Below are 19,814 nucleotides of genomic sequence, written 5' to 3' on the forward strand. Positions count from 1 at the left end.
AATACTATAGAGCTAGGAACATTTATTAACGTAGCGTTAGATTATTTAGAAACCTGTATAATAGTTACTTGTTTTATAGGGCGCAAAGTTGTTGTTTAACCGCACTTGCCAATATTGATACATTTGATACCCAAGTACCCAACTTACCCCAACCAAGCGAAAGATACCAATATTGAACCGGGAACATGGTGAGTGGTTCAAAAAGTGGAAACTTGAGCGTTGCGAGGGTTTCAAGACACGTAGGTTAAACAAACTTTGCCACCGAGTGAAACACAATTTTTTTCACCACACCAACACGAACAAAATACTGACTATAAAACATCAAACTAAATCAAATCCAGCAATCTATTCAATATTTATGATTGTAAATCATCATTTGTCGGTAAAATCTACCAGCCAGCTTAAGACATCATTACAATTTGTATGAAATTACTTAGAACTCTTGTATAGAAAAAATGCAATTTTGCTATCTGTTTTCGAATAACAAAGAGAGCCTTTACCAGTTGGGGTGGTGAAAAATTCATTTTTCACTCTCAACTTAAAAAATATATTTCATTGCTATGATTAAAATAGTATTCACGCTATCAAAGAACTATTTACGCGGTATGAAAATTATTCAACAAAACCTTAATTTTTAGCAAAAACTTCATGACTGATTTCGTAGTTTCTATGAAAACCGTTAATTTGTCAATTTTTTAAACATTGACATAAAGTCTGATGCTTACTTACCAGTTATGTAAACTTGGTTTTAATATAAGGTTGCAATATTTTATTTTGATTTGTAATGAAAATACATCTGTATGGCTTTGTTTTTATGGGTCGGAATTAGATTTTATAATACTCCAATTCATGCCTATTACCGATGGTACGATAAGATAACCCTCGGTAATAGAATATATAAGAATCTATTACCGATCCATGCAATATTTGTTTGGGTCGGTAATGGGTTCCTATAGAAGTATCTATTACCGAGCGACATATTAGTCTTGTATCAAAATATGACATTTAGTGTACCGTAAGTACAGATTTCTTAGGTGAAACTGAGTCTTCTGTGGGTATTCATAAAGGAGGATAGTATCAAACTGTGCAAAAATTATTTCAATAATGTCAATAATTTCCAGGCAGCACTATGAGGAAATCGTCTGTATGAAAAGCCGGTTTCGGAAACGTCCCTTAACAGTTTTAAGTCTTAAACGGTTTTGAACTATTTTTGTTACGCCTTGTAAATGGGACTATGTTACCTATAGATGGTGGTGGACCGAGACATCGAAAAGACCGACGAGACCCTCACAGATCAGTATGGGTACAAGAAAGATTTTCGGACTGCACTCCCGCAATTCCTAGCTGTTAGCGTCAAGAACTTGTTACTACTGGGTAAGATATCATATAGGTATCCAGTTGTCAAAGTACAAATGTACCTAATTTAATTACCTACTCATTACAAATAAGTGAAATCTTCTTAATGTAATTTAATTTTACGTAAAGTTATGAGAAACTTTACGTAAAATTACGTCCAGGTACGTATTACATCGGGGTTTTGGGTAGGTACCAGCAGCGGCTGATCCATACAAGCCGATTCCCACAGGCTTGCCTAAAATTGATTACTAGTAAAGTAGCTAATATAAAAGTAGGTTTCTTTTTGCTCAGTGTTGCCTAGCAGAAATTTTCACCAGCCGCCACTGGTAGGTACATCAGCCAAAAAATAGATAAAATTGGTTTTCCAGACAAATTAGTAACGTAGGTATGAATATTATGATGACAAAACTTATTTTATTGCAGGTTATGGCATGACACTCGGTTTTCCAACAATTCTCATCCCTGCAGTGAGCCAACCAATAGAAGAAGAAGTATTAAGTCTGTACCCGTCACAGGTGGCTTGGATTAGTAAGTGGCGACATAATTATGTAACTTGATGTAACTAATGTACCTATAAAGAATAATTGTTTTACAGTACGTATTTAGTAAGACAGCAAAATATGAAATGAAGTAGTAGAGAGCAATCATTGTAACATGATAATCATAATGATTGATGGGTTTGATTTAAAAACTAACTAGCTACTTGTCCTGTAGATAAGCAATCTTAATCTGTCTATTACTTCATAAATCACAATACATTCTAACAGATCATAAGGAAAACTTTATCAACATAAACTTGATCTAATTGCATATTATCATCTGAAGGGTGTAGTCCTAGATAAAAGTGAAGTAATCGGTAAGCTAATAATGTTAAATAATTTCTCTTTTTCCTTAATACGACTAAGGGCGGATCCAGCTTTAAAGACTGGTATATTTAATACTATACAGGGGGGAAGGGGGTCATGTGGGATATGACCCCCCTGGATCCGCCCTTTGGTATGACTGCATACTGCATACCATGACCACGCAGGATAGGTTTGATTTTTATTAACTGCGTAGTGTACACTTAAAATAATAAGTTACTTCTGTTACTCGTAATGTTGTCTATTACTTAACCCTTTACCAGGCCCCAAAGAACTAGCGTGTCTTCATACGTACTGTATATACTGTTACAACCGTATTGAACGCCTTGTAAAAAATGCATTTACGAAAGTCTGAGATGTTCCTTTAAACCAGAAATAAAAATGTGGGTTACGGTTATCCCATCGCCTGGCCAAGTAACTAACTGTCATAATCGATTTTGTCTTATTATATTCTTTACCAGGCGAAGGTATGTATTCCTCCCACACCTTATATCGGTTACCGTAGTCAGGTTTTAACTCCAAACCTCCTACAAAATATTTTGGAATCCCTGAAAATAGTATTTTATGATCTACATTCACAACACGCTTCTAAATCGCATAATATATCTTTGGCAGTCGTTTAAATTCACTTGACCAGTGATGTTAGTGGTTTGTTTACAAATCCGAACACTATACTGAATTTAAGAATAACACAAGGAGATATATCGAACCATTTTTTGGAATTTTCATGATCTTAATGATTGTCAGGTAATATAATCATATATTTTGCTAAATACTCCTGCGTCCTTGTGATATGACCAGAATTAGGATGTGGGATGACTCTATCCCATTGCCTGGCTGGAATTTGCCTGTGTGGGAACTATTATTCCCATGGCCCGATTAGATTTTGAGTCTCTTTGGTTTTTGTTATTTATTTTTAAGTATACAGGGTTTCATGAAATAAAACTATGGAAACGGATTAAATTGCGTATAATGAATTTAAAATACATCCCACACACACATTTAATGGGATGTATTTTAAATTCATTATACGCGATTTAATCCGTTTCCATAGTTTTATTTCATGAGTAACTATCGCGGTAACCGAAGACAATATTATATACAGGGTTTATCAAAAATACGAGTTTTCGTTTAAAGGCATTCTCGGTACGTATTTATTTTTTGTAACTATGATATACTAGCTTTTACCCGCGGCTTCGCCCGCGTAATAAAAGTATTCATTAAGATTTTCATTTGGATCCGTAGGGACCGTAGGTTTCTCTGTAGGTATATTTATCTGCGATTATTTCGATTGCACATAATACTTTTGCTTGCAATGATTGTAGAAATATTACACATCGACCACAGCGTAGGTAATTCTATATACGCTGGGGAAACCTTTATAAACATCCCACATAGCCCGTATTTCGACACTATGATCGGTGGGTAAAAAGTACTTTTTTCTATTATCCCTTACAATTTTTTACATTTTGCTTATACTTATCGCAAACGTAATCTTCAAGCAAGCAAACAACGATCGTCTTAGAGCACATTGATTGTAAGAGACCGCCGACCGATTATCCGTATCCCTCTAACGATACCCATATTATCCGTATCCGTATCCGTATCCGTATCCGTATCCGTATCGCTGTCGCTATCGCTATCGCTATCGCTATCGCTATCGCTATCGCTATCGCTAACGCTATCGCTGTCGCTATCGCTATCCCTATCCCTATCCCTATCCCTATCCCTATCCCTTATCAAGATGTTTAAGATATTATCTTAAACATCTTTATGTATAGGGATAGGGATAGCGCGAGAACTTAAAGTGTTATATTATAACACTTTAAGTTCTCGCGCTTTGTACACATATTTAAAGTCACATACAGGTCGAACGCGATTAATTAACATTATTTTTACCTTTTTCCCAACGTTTCGGCCAGGTTGCACTGGCCGTGGTCGCGGAAGACTGACGTCCCAGCAAAATGTCACCGGAGATGTAAACAACAAAAAACTACCCGATATTAATTTATATAAATGTTCGGGGTAGACAAATAAATATAATCTACCCGCTTTTAGTTAATGTTTATTTCCCACCATGTTTATTTTAAAGGTAAAAATAATGTTAATTAATCGCGTTCGACCTGTATGTGACTTTAAATATATATTTAATGATTTCTTATCAAGTGCTAAAATATAAAGTTTCATGGTTTTATCTTTTAAAATTAAGAAATCCCATACAAACTTTCAACCTCTTTTTCAACCTCTTCATCCCTTTTTTTCGAAATAAAAAGTAGCCTATGTTCTGTCTCAGGGTCTAAAGATTGTCTGTTCCAAATTTCATCAAAATCTGTTGCGTGGTTTAAGCGGGAAAGCGTAACAGACAGACAGACAGACAGACAGACAGACAGACAGACAGACAGACAGAGTTACTTTCGCATTTATAATATTAGTATGTATGGATATGTATAACACAGTCTCACACCTAGACAGGCAATGGGATAAATACTTACCTCATTATTTTTTGGTTAAAAGCAACACAATTATTAAATTTTATGATACTATCTTCAAGAAGAAATTTTTCAAGGAAAGTCTTTAAAAGGAGATTTTATAGCTAGGTACATGAATTCACTCTAGGTTGAACACAAAAACAGTTTTATTACTAACGTGAGTTTTTATGACATGACAAGACAATTTACTGGGCCATGGGAAGAATAGCTCCCACACAGTTAAACTCTAATAAGGCCATGGGATAATGTCAACCCACATCCTAATTCTGGTCATACACAATAAATGCGTAAATATTTAGCAATGTTTACGATTACATTACCTTTCAACACTCAAAATCTACAAAATGTCAAAAAATTGTTCGACCTATGTACTTCTGTTTCATAGAAATTAAGGAAAGTGTTCGAATTTCTCCGTAGTTTACTGAAATTAGCGTTAAAGTGAAACGACTGCCAAAGATATATTACGCGATTTAGAAGCATGTTGTGAATGTAGATCATAAAATACTATTTTCAGGGATTCACAAAATATTTTGTAGGAGGTTTGGAGTTAAAACCTGACTACGGTAACCGATATAAGGTGTGGGAGGAATACATACCTTCGCCTGGTAAAGGGTTAAGGTCACTTGCACCAACGAAAATGGTGCGTTAACCCTCGGTTACCACTTTTCCGTAGTACTTAAAGTCTTAGTACTTAAATCTGACTGACTTGCCATGGAAAGTGTGGAAACTCGTGTCCGGGAGCGAAAATAGATTACCTTGACATTTCCTGTGAGTGGATAGTGGTTAGATACTAGGCAGTAAAAGTTGATCTGTGGGATCCCGTAAATTATTACTGGTTGCTAAATCAATATCATGTCTGTAAAGAGTATATACTATTTTACCACACCAACTGATAAATACTGTCTTGTTTCATCAAAAAACTCACGAGAAACTTGCATTTTATCCACAAGAGCGCCAAGTAATTTCATACTTTAAACTTGGTGTCCTAACCTGGCTGGTAGAATTGTCACTTAAATAATCATCTTGAATCATAAAATAAATGTTTATTCAATTGATGGATTGATTTACTCGTTGTTGGAATCAATTCAAAAGGTTCAATATTGGAATTAACTTGCTCAAGTATCTATATTAATCACGAGCAGTTAAATAACAACTTTGCCAGTCTGTAAAACAAATAACTATTACAGTACTTACGGCGCTATTTTAGGCGCAAAGCAATATTTGCCTATTAATTAATGTCAAAAGGTCCATGTACATTGTACATACCACATGCGAGAAAGTGATTCGCAACTCTTTTTTTAATTTAATACCCTCCTTTTGTTTAATTTATCGCCACTCGTTTCGATATCCCTCTCTTCCGCAGGTTCGATCAACTTAATAGTGGTCCCAGTGGGCTGCGCGTTGTCCGGCGTGGTGACCGCTCCCATGGGCCGGCGGCGCGCGATGCAGTTCGTGAACCTGCCCTTCTTCGTAGCTTGGCTCATGTTCCACTTCTCCACCACTCCGGGGCATTTGTACGGAGCTCTGTTCCTTACCGGGTTGGCGGGAGGACTTCTTGAAGCTCCGGTAAGACTTTGGTAACCTAAAAGTTGCTAACACAATCATTGACATAATTATAACACGACATACACTTAGGGCTAGTTAGCAGCTGGCTAGGCAAATTATTTAGGGCATTGACGACGGGAACTGACGCTGAACTGATGACACCTGCTGAACCGGTGCGTATTGATTAGGAATTACATAGTTGAAATTGTTTAAGTTAGGTAACCGTTTAAGACTGTGAGCGCTCACAACAAATCAGCTTAATAGTTATATGTTATACAAGGGGGCAAAATTGTATTTTAACGCCGAGTGTGGAATTGAAAAACGAGCAAGTGAAAGGATTGTATAGTTGAACCACGAGAATAAAATCCTGAACTTAGCGAGTTTTTCAATACACGAGAAGTAAAATACATTTGTACTCGTGTGTAACACAAAACTTTTCCCCTCTCTATAGCGAGGAAACTACAACGCAAAAAATGCGTTTATCACTGCTTCCAGTAGTTCCACAGGTGGTAAATCATCTTCATTACTAAATTCACCTACTTTTATCAATTTTAAAGCAGTTAATTTGAATATATTCAAGGTCAAATTACTTTATCCACTAGTGGATAAAATGCGTTTTTACCCGCTGGCATAAAAGGATAAAACACGTGTTTCCGAGCTAGTGAGGGGAAAAAATTATTTCCTAAAATTCTCATAAAATAATTCTCGTTTCTCAAGTGACTTTGAAGCATAACAAATGCGTAGGATTATTTTAGGTACCTGTACCTAAGTGGAAGTACACATTTTCATGAAATCATATAGGGTACCTATTGATCAGATAAATATTCATGCAGGTATTAACATACGTGGCCGAGATAACGCAGCCGCACCTGAGGGGAGCGTTCACCGCCACGAGCTCGATGTGCATCATAATCGGCGTGTTCACGCAGTTCCTCTTCGGCCTGCTCATGTACTGGCGCACTGTGGCTCTCGTCAACATCATTTTTACGGCAAGTATAATTGGCACCTAATGTCAGTTAAGTATTAGTATTGATCCTAATCAGTGACGTATACCAGGGAGCTCAAAATCTCCATAGAACTCGACCGAGTCATCAAACTCTATGCGACGCTGACAGAAACCTGTCCCATCCCTTTTCTATGTATGAAATCTGCCTATCCTGATTGAGGGATGTTTATCAAATTGCGTGATTAAAATCCCCCATGACCCATCCCCTCCTTAGACTTTTTCTAATAGGTATCTACGTTGCTTGATACTACTCAAACGAGAATAGGGGCCGCTATCTACTCACTATTGCCCACCAAATTGGCGTAGGTATTGTCTCAGCACTTCATAATAATAAATTAAATGGTTTCCGTGACGGGACAGACATACAATTAAATACATATGCAATAAACTGGTTGTAAGTCTACCGGAACATCATAAATTCATCAACATCCAATTTAGCTAGAATTCTTCACAGTTAATAATTAATTATTTGGTTTCCATCAATTTAGATAAGAGCTACTGCACGGGCAAGGTCCAATAAACTGGCTAAATTTTTTGACTGCTAGAGAGGTCTAACGCTGACGATGGTTGGCATCTGACAAAAATAGGACTAAGTATGTATATATTTCCATTTTTAGGTAGGTTTAGTGTGCTAGTTTCCGTACAGCGCTAGTTATCACCCATTCGACGAAATATGATTATTAATCAGTAGCACTTATTGTAATTCTTTTCGTATTGTAATATTTTGCAAGTAGTTTACCTATTAAGAATATAAACATTTACTTGGACGAAAACTAGAGTAAGATGGACAAAAGCTAAGACAACGACCCTATTATTTTAATACATACATATTTAAATTTCAAAGTAAAACTCTTGTCTCTTTTTGAACAGATCCTTGCGGTGATTGCCCTGTTCTTCGTGCCCGAGTCTCCGCATTGGCTTGTATCGCGTAAACGATACGATGAAGCGAAGTCGGTAAATATTATTTATTCACCTGAATTTAAATGTGTAGACATAATTATGTCATTTTCAATGACAATATTACGACGCTCACCTACACGGCCTCACTTTTACGAGACTATAACATCTGACAATCACATTTATCTCTGATCTCTAACTGCGGTCTAGAGAGGAAGTGCAGTTCCCATACAATTAGGTTACTATGGACCCATACAATTAGGTTACTATGGACCCATACAATTAGGTAGGTACTATGGTTTTTTTTCTGTCACGAACAATACATATACTTACATATTATCAATTTATATTTCATACATCTTCACTGCATAATATAAATAGTCGGGTAAACAAAGTCACTTTCCGCAAATTGTTTGTTTGTCTGTCTCTGTGTATGATACTTATATTATTAAAACTATGCAACGGATTTTGATGCGATTTTTTTTAAATAAGTAGATAGAATGATAGAATGATTCAAGAGGAAGGTATTGTGAATACTACCCGTACCCGTTGTCCGGAATCTGATATAGTAACGTGCACGTGTATTGCAACTGTTTGAATTGTGTGAAACGTGAAACGGAAGCATCGGGTTCTATAGAACGTGAAGATGTTTTATTCAAAGTCAAATCAACACGATGACCTTTAACTAGCGCAGCATGCATCCACTATTTATGAACCCACACAAAACTAGTTCTGTTAGAAATACCTAAAAACTATTATACAAACTAGGATAAGCGTTGCTCAGCGCATAAGCGTTGCGATTCAGCGAGGTAATGCTGCCAGCATCTACGGAACATTGCCGAAGGGGGAATTTTTATTTTAGTTATAATTTAGGCTATTTTTAGATTTAGGTTTTTTTTTTTATTAAATGGCTTCAGTCCCAATAATGATTAAGGACTATTTCGCCAGTGTCAAGGTGATATGAGCTAATATTAATTAGTGATTTTGGTACGGTAAGTACGACAGTGTACGGTGAGTTAACACTTGTAAATTGATAGCTAGATTTTACAAGAGCACGTGGACTACCGGCCGTTGACGACAAAAAAGAGGCTAAACGCGTTTCGAGATTAATTCTTCATCAGCTTCTCACTACAACATTAGTTTACTGCATGATAAGCTATCGATATTATACTTTAAACAACAATATCTGGGAGACCGAGCTTCGCTCGGTTCTTTTTTATTATATCACGTCTTTAGATAAAAAAAAATAACAAAAACTTAATTTCTGGCCAGGATTCGAAACCCTGACACCTCAATCTATCTCTGATTCTGCATACATTATACCGACCTCGTACGACTGAGCTAAGCGGAATAGATGCGCGCGGCAAATTAACGACCATATTCTACATTTACTAACGCGAAAGAAAAACTCATGAAAACTCGAAAATTCGCGTTTTCCGGGATCTAAGGCTACGCTAGATCGATTATTTTTTACCCCCAAAACCCTCATATAACAAATTTCAGCGAAATCGTTAGAGCGGTTTCCGAGATCGTCGGTATAAATAAATAAATAAATAAATATACAAGAATTGCTCGTTTAAAAGTATAAGATAAGATTAATGAGCAAAAGAAATAGTTATTTGTTATACAAGGGGGCAAAGTTGTATTTTAACGCCGAGTGTGGAATTGAAAAACGAGCAAGTGAAAGGATTTTATAGTTGAACGACGAGCGAAGCGAGTGGTTCGAGAATAGAATCCTGAACTTGCGAGTTTTTTAACACACGAGAATTAAAATACATTTGCACCCGAGTGTAACACAAAACTTTTCCCCTCACTATAGCGAGGAAACTACAACGCAAAAAATATGTTTATCACTGCTTCCAGTAGTTCCACAGGTGGTAAATCATCTTTATTACTAGATTCACCTACTTTTATCAATTTTAAAGCAGTTAATTTGACTTTATTCAAGGTCAAATTACTTTACTCACTAGTGGATAAAATGCGTTTTTACCCGCTGGTATTAAAGGACAAAACACGTGTTTCCGAGCTAGTGAGGGGAAAAAGAAATTATTCACGACACGAGACCGCTAAGATGGCGTTCGAACCGGAAGTCAGATTTAGGTTAATTTACTTGGTTTATAACTTATTAGTTTATAATTTTTGATGTATTTTTTATCACTTTCTTAAATAAATTTTTGCACCTTATACAAGCTAAAGCATTGAAGTCTATTTAATTTTACTATCAAAATAAGTTGCATCGAAAATATCAGTGCGATTTTATGTAAAACGATTACCCGTGAAGCGGGAATTCCAAATTCCAACGCCTACCCAGTTGTTGTTGTTACCTAACATGAATTTCTATTCGCTTGCTCTTTGATGCCTTGAAACATAAAAAAATAGCCGTTCCAAAAGTTTACACCGATACAGTAATGTTAATAATTTTTGTGACGTTCTCTATCGAAAGATGCCGCATCGTTGGTTATCGATAAGATCTATTTCGTATTGAAGGATATAGCGTCTTGTTATTGGCAAACCACATAACACATAACGCATAGCCTTGACAATATAAAGGTCGCGTAGTGTTATCGAGGAATGTGCCGCAGTTGAGCAAATATCCAATTACATCAAAAATGTATGTTCAAATAGTAGTAAGTAATTAGACTCGCTTTTCAATCAAGCTAATTTTTCCAACTTAACTTTGATTTATATGACGGTTAGTAAATCGTAAAATTCGGAAGCGTATAAGATTAAAAAATATAAGTCATGACTGCGGTCACCGCTTGCATGTTGTGAAGACGAGAGTAGCATGGACTTCATAGACAACGAAGCACCAACGGCTCCAAGTAGTCATCCTTAAATCTGACACTAGCCACATGGCTAAAATTGCATTGCACATGGATGCATTGGGTGATTTTATTAATCAGGGAAACAAATAATAATATGTAAAATTAAGTGTTTAACATTATGGTTTTAACTCATTCACTCGGTTCCTTTGTGAACATGTTTTTTTACCGCTTTATTTTGTACTACCTACTGTTACTAATTTTAAGTTTCTTCAGTTGAGAGCCTTGACTGATTGATTCCTGATGATATCTTTCAACAGCATTGTCATGGTATCGTCAAGTTGTTGTTTGAAATGTCAAGTATCACCGCGATAATTTTGTTTTCAAGTAGATACATTGTGTACCTACCTAAAATAAATACGTAAGTCATGTAAGTGTTGTAATATGTCAGGTACAGCGGGGCAAAGCTCGACTGGGGGGCCAATGTAACTGGTGCATTTTTTCCATGTTATACAGTGTTTGCATTATTAAATAACTAGAGTGTCCACCGGTTATATATGGTAGACGTGTTTAGTGGATAGGTACATGTAGAACTCAACATCATAGTGTAATAATGGAAAAAATGGATCAGTTTCAATTGTCCCGCAGTCGAGATTTGCCCCGCTGTACCTTAGTTATTACATATTTGTTTTACAAGGGGGCAAAGTTGTTGTTTAACCGCAGTGACAATATTGATACCCGAACAAGCGAAAGATTCCAATATAGTTCCAATAGTGGAATCTTGAGCGTTGTGAGGGTTCGGGGCACGAAGGTGAAACTCATGTGGCAAAATGCCATCGAGTGAAACACTAACTTTTTCACCACACCGAAATAAGGAAAACACTAACTTTAAGACCGCAAACTAAACTAAATGAAGTTATTAAACTTTCATGATTCAAGATCACCATTTAGAGGTCCATTCTACCAGCCAGGTTCGGACATCAAGTTAAAATTTGTATGAAATTACTTTGCTCTCTTGTGGATAAAATAATGTCTGATAAAATACAACTTTCTCATCCGTTTTCGAAGAATCAAGAGCGTCTTCATCAGTTGCTGTGGTGAAAAATATATTGACATATACAACGTGTTTCCGGTATCACTCAAAACCTCAGACACCCCAACTGATTTTTATTTTTTTAAACTCATCTAGAGTATTCATCTTTTAATCTGATGGTTACTTTTTTTTTAATTGAATTTTTAATTTTCTGTACAGCTCTACTTGACTTTTAGCTCTACACTCAATAAAATAATTGCTAACTACCATCATAAACCATAAAACTATTTATTTGTGTACGTTACCTACTGCAACGACATAAGGTTTACCAATAGACAGCTAAGATGTCACTGTAAAACACTTTAAAGCTTTGTCATAGTAAACTTCAAATTGGACGAGTAATAGCAGTAAGCAAATTTAAACCCAATATTCAAAATGACAAGGTTGTAACGAGTTCAATTTGTTATGACTTATGATAAACATTAAGATTAAACTGACAAACAACGTCAAACTCGTAGCGAAAAAAATAATCGTTCAAGTAACCAGCCAGTATTATTACCCCTAAATACTGAAAAAGGTAAACAACCTCTAGCAATGCGATATACACAATGTTGTATTACGAATACAATAGAATAGGCACATAAAAAATAACTAATAATACTAATTTAAATAAAAATATTACCCCCATCAAGATATAGCTCAATCGATTCTACTCTCGATTCTGTACAAACGGTTTTCAGGTTTTTAGTGTTAAGTGAAACTGTATGTAAGACTACCTAAATAAGAATTACGTAGCTATAGGTACCTATGTAAAATAATAATACTTAAATATACTTACAGTGATATTTAGTTCAATAATTAGTTCGTTTAATAAATATATACATTACACTATATACAATTATTTACATTGACATTAGCACGAAAAGTTTACCCTTTAGCTGATCTGTATAACAATAAACAAAATGTAAAATTCCAGTAGATACTTAAATATTTAATCTAGAGTCTAGACAAAATATGGGTGAGATATGTACTTAGCACGTACTATTTGTGTTATTATATTTTATAAGATAGTGCTTAATAGTTTTAAAGAGCGCTTGCACCATTGCATATCTTAGTAGGTATTGCATTTGCATAGTATTTTCATAGTGTAAGGTATCGTTAAGGGATCATTGATCAAGACCTTTAACTTTTTTATTCTTAAGAAAACCATAGCCATAGGCCATACATTATACTCGTACTTCAAAGCCATAAATAGGCTAATGAAAATGGCGAAAACGTACATTCGTACATTTTAGAACCCGCATACTTTTATATGGAGCAGTTTTATGACATGAATTAAATACAATGAAATATTTCCAGAGCCTGCAATGGCTTCGTGGATGGACACACCCCAGTGCCGTAGAGAAAGAGCTGCGAGACATCCAGGCACTATATAAAAACAAAAAAGGTAACAAATTAAGAGCTAAGCAGTTGGTATGTTAAGTTCTTCTCTTCTTGATTTCATACATTATGTATGTAGATTAATTAAAGTACCTGCTATTGTTTTATTATTTATTAAAAATTACACGAAGTTAACAGTATTACACCAAAACACTTGATCGTTCAAAGTATTTGTGGCGACGGAAATGGTTTGACTGATTTTATGTTGGTGTTGCTAAATACGTTTTTTCCATGTTGTGGCTTTATATGTATCTAATCTTAAATACTTGTAATATGTGCAATAAACGCAGTCCTTACTAATATGTAAGTATAGTCGTGAGTCCCTAGCCTTTAGTGCTGCTTTTTTGTTCTGTTTTGCTTGATAACGGTTAATAAATATTTGAAATCTCGATCAAGCATGTACCTACTTATGGCTGTCTTATTTTTCAGTGCAATCAGAGGACGTCGATGAAACTATCAGAGAAAAATTATCGCACTACCTGGAGAGATCATTTTTATTTCCATTCTTTCTCGTCAGTTACTGTTTCTTCATTGGGCATTTCAGCGGCATGACTACGTTACAGGTATATTTTCATTGTTTCTTATATTTATACTGGAGATTTGTTGAATTTGAATCTATTCGACGAAATCTTTTTATGATCGGTCACCTATAGTGACATAAGGTATTGTTACCTGCGTTATGCATCATACTTATGTTTATCTACAGCTACAGGATATCTACGGTTGTTACTACGCTGGTCCGTGTTTTCCTTTGTTATTGTTTGATAAAAACGCACCCAGCGATTACAGATAGGTACGGACCTGTCTGTAACGTGATCTTCTTTCTAGACTCAGATTAGATCTTCAAAGCTTTCCACCGGATTATGACATAAGCCGGGTTGACAATCTTAACAGACTGATGATTCATTCACTTGTATAAGTATTATTTGTCCTTAAATTTAACTCTGTGAGATAAAACAATAAACGTGATAAAAACCTCTTAATCCCAGACATGTCAATATTTTGAGAACAAATAATACCTACTTAGGTGCAGCAAACCACAATAGTTACATTAGTTACATACGGGTAAATACAGAATCTATTTTGAGATGTCGCTATATTTATAAAAAGGAAATTAACTCATTATAGCCCGAATTTTTTCAGGTCTAAGAATTGGAAAATTTTGTAGCTTTAATTTTTTTTATTCTTTCAATCAAGATTGGTTGCCATAATAGGTATCGTAACTGGCGCTTGGCAAAATAATGATTAAAATTATAAAAAGATGTGTAGGTATGCCAATTTAATGGAAGTGCAAATTTAATACTCGAGCATTGCGTTCATTTGCATGACACCCACGTTTGGCGTCAGCTGTGCTTTTGTAAATTGAGCTATACTTAGTTACCCTAGGGCCCGCGCTATTTTAATAAGGTTCACAGAAGCATGGCTGAGCATATCAGGCATTTGAATGTAGTGACTACTGATTACGATTACGAGTTAATTATTCCATGTTCCATACCAAGCGCTTAGGAGCCCTCATTTACACCAGACATGTTACTATTAGGTATAACTACTACATTTATATTATATAAATAATCTAAGTTTGTTCATTTAGATCTGAATTTGTGATTTATTTGCACGGGCTTCCGCAGACATACGCGGTGTCCATATTCCAGATGCTAGAGGCTCCGATCGACAAGTACTACGCCACGCTGATCCTGGGCATCGTGCAGATATTGGGGTCCGCCGCGTGCGTCGCTCTGGTGCACTACACCGGGAAACGGCCCTTGGCTATGTTCTCCACCGCCGGCGCTGGGATCTGCTGCGTGCTTGTAGCAGCTTACGACGGATATATACAAATGGTGAATGTTTAAACAAAATATGTAGGGGACACGTTAAGAATTTCATCAGACTCTTTTCCTATCATGGACGGCTCAGAAGTCCACTGTGAGGTATGGATTTAATTGTCATGATGGACTAATAGCAACATGTCGCTGCAATAACTTGGCACTGAAATGTAGAACTACACTGTTAGTGTGATGGCCAGGGGGCACCTCAAGTCTTTCAGAAAATTGTCATATACCTGGAAACTTCAACTCTACCCATCGTAACCGTATGGACGAGCGGTCATCAGTCGTCATCAACTGACTAGTTCGATCCCAGCTCTGGATACTGGAGGCGAACCGTCTTTACCTCGTTACAACTAAATTCTATCATATCCTATGGCTCGCAGGGCGTTCTCTAGGCTCTCTTGAGATATAGTGATTTGGTGATATTTATTGTTTGCTTATACTAAAACATTTGATTAAAATTCGTTTACCTTTCAGCATAGTGTCTCGGCGGAAGCTAGTGCTGACACTGATGTGAACGGGACTCTCGACAGTGATATAGCAGTAAGTTTAATATTGTCTTATTATGTAAGGAACAAAATAACTAACTGCCTTCACATGTAACGAATTTGTCTTAATTAATAGCTTTCTTCTTTGTCTAAGTGCCGTGCTGATCGATATTCTGTGATTTCAGAGGAGTATAATATCAGGCTACTCATGGATGCCCACAACCCTCCTTTTGATGCTTGCCTTCATCACGCACACGGGCATCAGGTTACTGCCTTGGATTCTTGTTGGTGAGGTAATGTCCTTCAATTCAATTCTTCCCTCGATTAAAAGTAGACTATGGATGAGACTGGCCCAGAACCGGTATAAGTGGCGTACACGAAGTTAGGTACACTTTGGGATTCCACAAAGTGTCTCCCGAGCGTCAAAATTTAGTCAACTTTCTGGTGACGACCTAGCAATTCTATTTTCCATTTGTAGCAAACATTCATAAGTTATCGCCTGCGACACTTTAACCAACAAAATAATGCATCCACAATCTGTAGCAATAATTTACGACGGTCACAAAAATATGTGACACGATCTTTTTGTGGAACCATAAGAAATTACAGACATCGTAACTTGTCCGACATTGTAATGGGTTATCCGACATTCGCTGTCCAGGTATTCAGCGCAAAGACGCGATCAGGAGGCGCCGGGCTCGCCAGCGGGGCGGGCTACGTGTTCGGCTTCCTTACCAACCGGCTGTACGTCGCCTTGCTGGACACCATGTCAATCCGGGGCACGTACGGGCTCTATGGGGCAGTAAGGTAACTTTCTTCGTGTAAATAAAATATTACATTTTTTAAATACATAGTAGGCAACTAAAAATCAAACCTCCGGTAGGATTCGAACCTGCGATCTTCTGTGTGATTTCTTGGATTCCATGTTTTCTTTAGTTTAATAATTTATAGTATCGCACGTACTTATACTAGAAGTATCTGTTTGATAAAAATAAGTGAAATACCTATTGAATTTTATTTCCGTTAAATTGTCAGTGTACTTGTTTTAGGGGTACCTACTACGTACCTGTGTAACATCTCTACAATGTTAATGTTTTATTTTCAGCTTAACTGGGTGTGTGGTATTGTATTTTATTCTGCCGGAAACTGAAGGAAAAGAGTTGGGTGATATAGAAAACCACTTCGCAGGAATCAAGAAACTAGGCAACGAAGTCTATAAACCTCCGGTGAGTAAATCTATTCAGTTACCTCAGAATAATTAATAGGTAAATAAAGTCGGCAATGCTAAATGATAATATGGATTTTTTTATCTGAAATAAATGAATTTTATTTTATTTTTTATTATTATTTTTAAGTACACGGCCTCTTTTGTAATTAGATGATAACGGTTATTTATGTAGGTAAGGGTAATAACTCTTAACTCTTAATTTCATGTTTGACTTATCTTATACTTTTAAACGAGCAATTCTTGTATATTTATTTATTTATTTATTTATTTATTTATATATTTATTTATTTACACTGACGATCTCGGAAACCGCTCTAACGATTTCGCAGAAATTTGTTATGTGGGGGTTTTTGAGGGTGAAAAATCGGTCTAACTTATCCTTAGGTTCCGGAAAACGCGAATTTTCGAGTTTTCATGCGTTTTTCTTCGCGCGCCATCTCGTGTGCAGTAGTTGTACTGTTAAGACAGAATTCTTTCGGTCGATGTAAGTACTATTTATTGCAAACACTAGATGGCGACACAGGTCAAGGCTAAAACGAATAGAAAATACACTATTTGAGTTTTTGTGGCGAAATGCGCGCCATCTCGTGTGGAGTAGTTGTGTTGTTAAGGCTGAGAATTCTTTCGCTCGATGTAGGTACTATTCATTTTTGAACTAGATGGCGACACATGTCAAGGATACGAAACAGAACCGAGCGAAGCTCGGTTGCCCAGATATTAACTTATAATAAGACTGCACTGGCGGACGATCAATTCGGCTGTTACTTTAGCTTATAAGTTCATAGCTATTTTTTTTATATAAGAGAGTCATCAGTTTTTTTACGAAAACGACTGTTATCTGTATTTTTCAACCCTGAGGGCTGGGCTCTATTGGGATTACTTAATCCAGTTTCCTCACTATGTTTTCTTTCACCGAAAAGCGACTAGTTAGCAAATATCAAATGCAAATGATAATAGGTAAATACCTAAAAGTCCTAAAACACATAACTTTATTGGGAGAAATGATTTTGTATTTATTTTAATTTTCAAAATCGTTGTTTCAGAAAAAAACGAAGGAATCAATGTCTCATCTCAAAGGTGCAAGTAATCCAACGTTTGAAGGCGACGATACGCATATGTAATATGTACGGTCAACCAATTTGAATCCTAGGCCACTCTATTAGAACCCCGTCTTATTGACACAGTGCATTATTGGCCATTGAAGTCACTTTTGACGTTGACTGTGAAAAGGTTCTACAGTGGCCTAGGATTCTAATTGGTTGAGCGTACCTAAAATATATTAATGGTCTAGATTAAGTAGATAATTTTTATCGAGATTACATAGAAAATTAAGCTCTACCAGTGTAGTTTCATTTAATCAACGGTCAAGTAAACTATCAATGGCATATACATACCTAAGGCGTTTATATAATAAATTTAGACCGGATAGAGATGGACCAAGGCCAGAACAGCTACCTCCATTGTGCATGACTGAATCGTACTAACCATTTAGTCATGATCATTTGTTACGTTCTAGATCGTTCACTAACAAAAGGTAGGTACATACCTACTAGCTTGGTCAACGAACGATTCTAGATGGAATGGCCGAAAGCAGAAAGTTTCACTACGGGATGTTGTTAGGGGTAGTCAGGAGACATACATACTAAAAGTCCTCGGACTTTGGACGTGAGCTCGAAGAGGGGGGGATGAAAAAAGGTCCCATTTTTTGGTTTTTTGCTCATATTTCAAAAACTATGCGTCATACGAAATTTTGGTTTACTACACCTTGAAAGCTTATAAAATTCTCTATAACTTTGATCTAGAAACTTTTTTTCTATTCTCAACCATTATCTAGGTATGAGCTCCTAAAAACTGTTAATTTTTTAAAAATCGTTTTCCCCCCCCCCATGCTTCATACATTGCTCCATATTTTGAAAAATATTTATCTTAGACAAAAGTCTTCTTAGAAAATCTTGTAGATCATTCAAATACCTTTCATAATATGTGTACATATGCTTCTGGGTCATGTACCGTTGAATAATTATACGACTTTAAAACGAAATGAAACAACAAATGTATGTGATAAACGTGTAAAATATGTATTTCATGAACATGATTGTATTATGATGCTGTATAAATGCATTCACACAACAGGTAACAATACAATTACCTGTACATAAAGGCCTTCTCACACCCACATCTACCACTACTACAATATATGGTGCACCGGCAAAATATTGCCTTCAGTATTTCTTCCGGAGCAGCTGGTACTTTGGTTTGCACAGGAATCAGTAAGTTGCTTTCGTTCCGTGCCATCCCCATTCATCATCCTCCTTGCGTTATCCCGGCATTTGCCACGGCTCATGGGAGCCTGGGGTCCACTTTGACAACTAATCCCAAGATTTGGCGTAGGCACTAGTTTTACGAAAGCGACTGCCTTCTTACTTTCCAACCCGAAGGGTAACTAGGACTTATTCTTATTGGAATTAGTCCGGTTTCCTCACGATGTTTTCCTTCACCGAAAAGCGACTGGCAAATATCAAATGACATTTCGCACATAAGTTCAGAAAAAAGTCATTGGTACGAGCCGGGTTCGAACCGGCAACCTCCGGATCGAAAGTCAACGACACCCCCAGGATAGAGGAAGACACTGATGATAACGGCGGGGAGGATATTGTCTAAGATACCGTTGTCAATCTGATCCAGATGACATGGAAGAAACAGTTTCAATTTGTTTGATTTATTTGGGACAACAAACACAGTAACACACAAGGTTAGAGAATTGCAGTGTTGACAGTAGTAAGGTGTAAGACCGACAGCATTTCAAACAAACAAAGAAGACCGATTAGTATCATCCCGCCCAAAGAGGCAGCGAGTAAATTAAAACACGTGTAAGTTATAT

The 19,814-nt window shown here is 36.5% G+C and overlaps 1 protein-coding gene across 2 annotated transcripts in view; it reads left to right on the plus strand.

Annotated features, from left to right (window-relative positions):
• Positions 1-18,271, plus strand: part of LOC125241811 (facilitated trehalose transporter Tret1-like) — a 40,469-nt gene extending 22,198 nt beyond the window's left edge. The window contains exons 2-14 of one of the 2 annotated variants that reach the window (XM_048150454.1): positions 1,248-1,374; positions 1,780-1,884; positions 6,072-6,274; positions 7,087-7,242; positions 8,130-8,213; positions 13,311-13,398; positions 13,821-13,954; positions 15,020-15,229; positions 15,695-15,760; positions 15,891-15,998; positions 16,367-16,512; positions 16,811-16,931; positions 17,977-18,271. In XM_048150454.1, coding sequence (XP_048006411.1) covers positions 1,248-1,374; positions 1,780-1,884; positions 6,072-6,274; positions 7,087-7,242; positions 8,130-8,213; positions 13,311-13,398; positions 13,821-13,954; positions 15,020-15,229; positions 15,695-15,760; positions 15,891-15,998; positions 16,367-16,512; positions 16,811-16,931; positions 17,977-18,054 — 1,626 coding nt within the window. In that variant the 3' untranslated portion in view covers positions 18,055-18,271. The remainder of the gene's footprint in view (positions 1-1,247; positions 1,375-1,779; positions 1,885-6,071; positions 6,275-7,086; positions 7,243-8,129; positions 8,214-13,310; positions 13,399-13,820; positions 13,955-15,019; positions 15,230-15,694; positions 15,761-15,890; positions 15,999-16,366; positions 16,513-16,810; positions 16,932-17,976) is intronic. The other variant, XM_048150455.1, reaches the window with a different exon arrangement.
• The last annotated feature ends 1,543 nt before the right edge of the window (positions 18,272-19,814 follow it).

The sequence above is a fragment of the Leguminivora glycinivorella genome, chromosome Z, assembly GCF_023078275.1.
Source record: "Leguminivora glycinivorella isolate SPB_JAAS2020 chromosome Z, LegGlyc_1.1, whole genome shotgun sequence".
In the NCBI taxonomy this organism is placed as follows: Eukaryota; Metazoa; Arthropoda; class Insecta; order Lepidoptera; family Tortricidae; genus Leguminivora; species Leguminivora glycinivorella.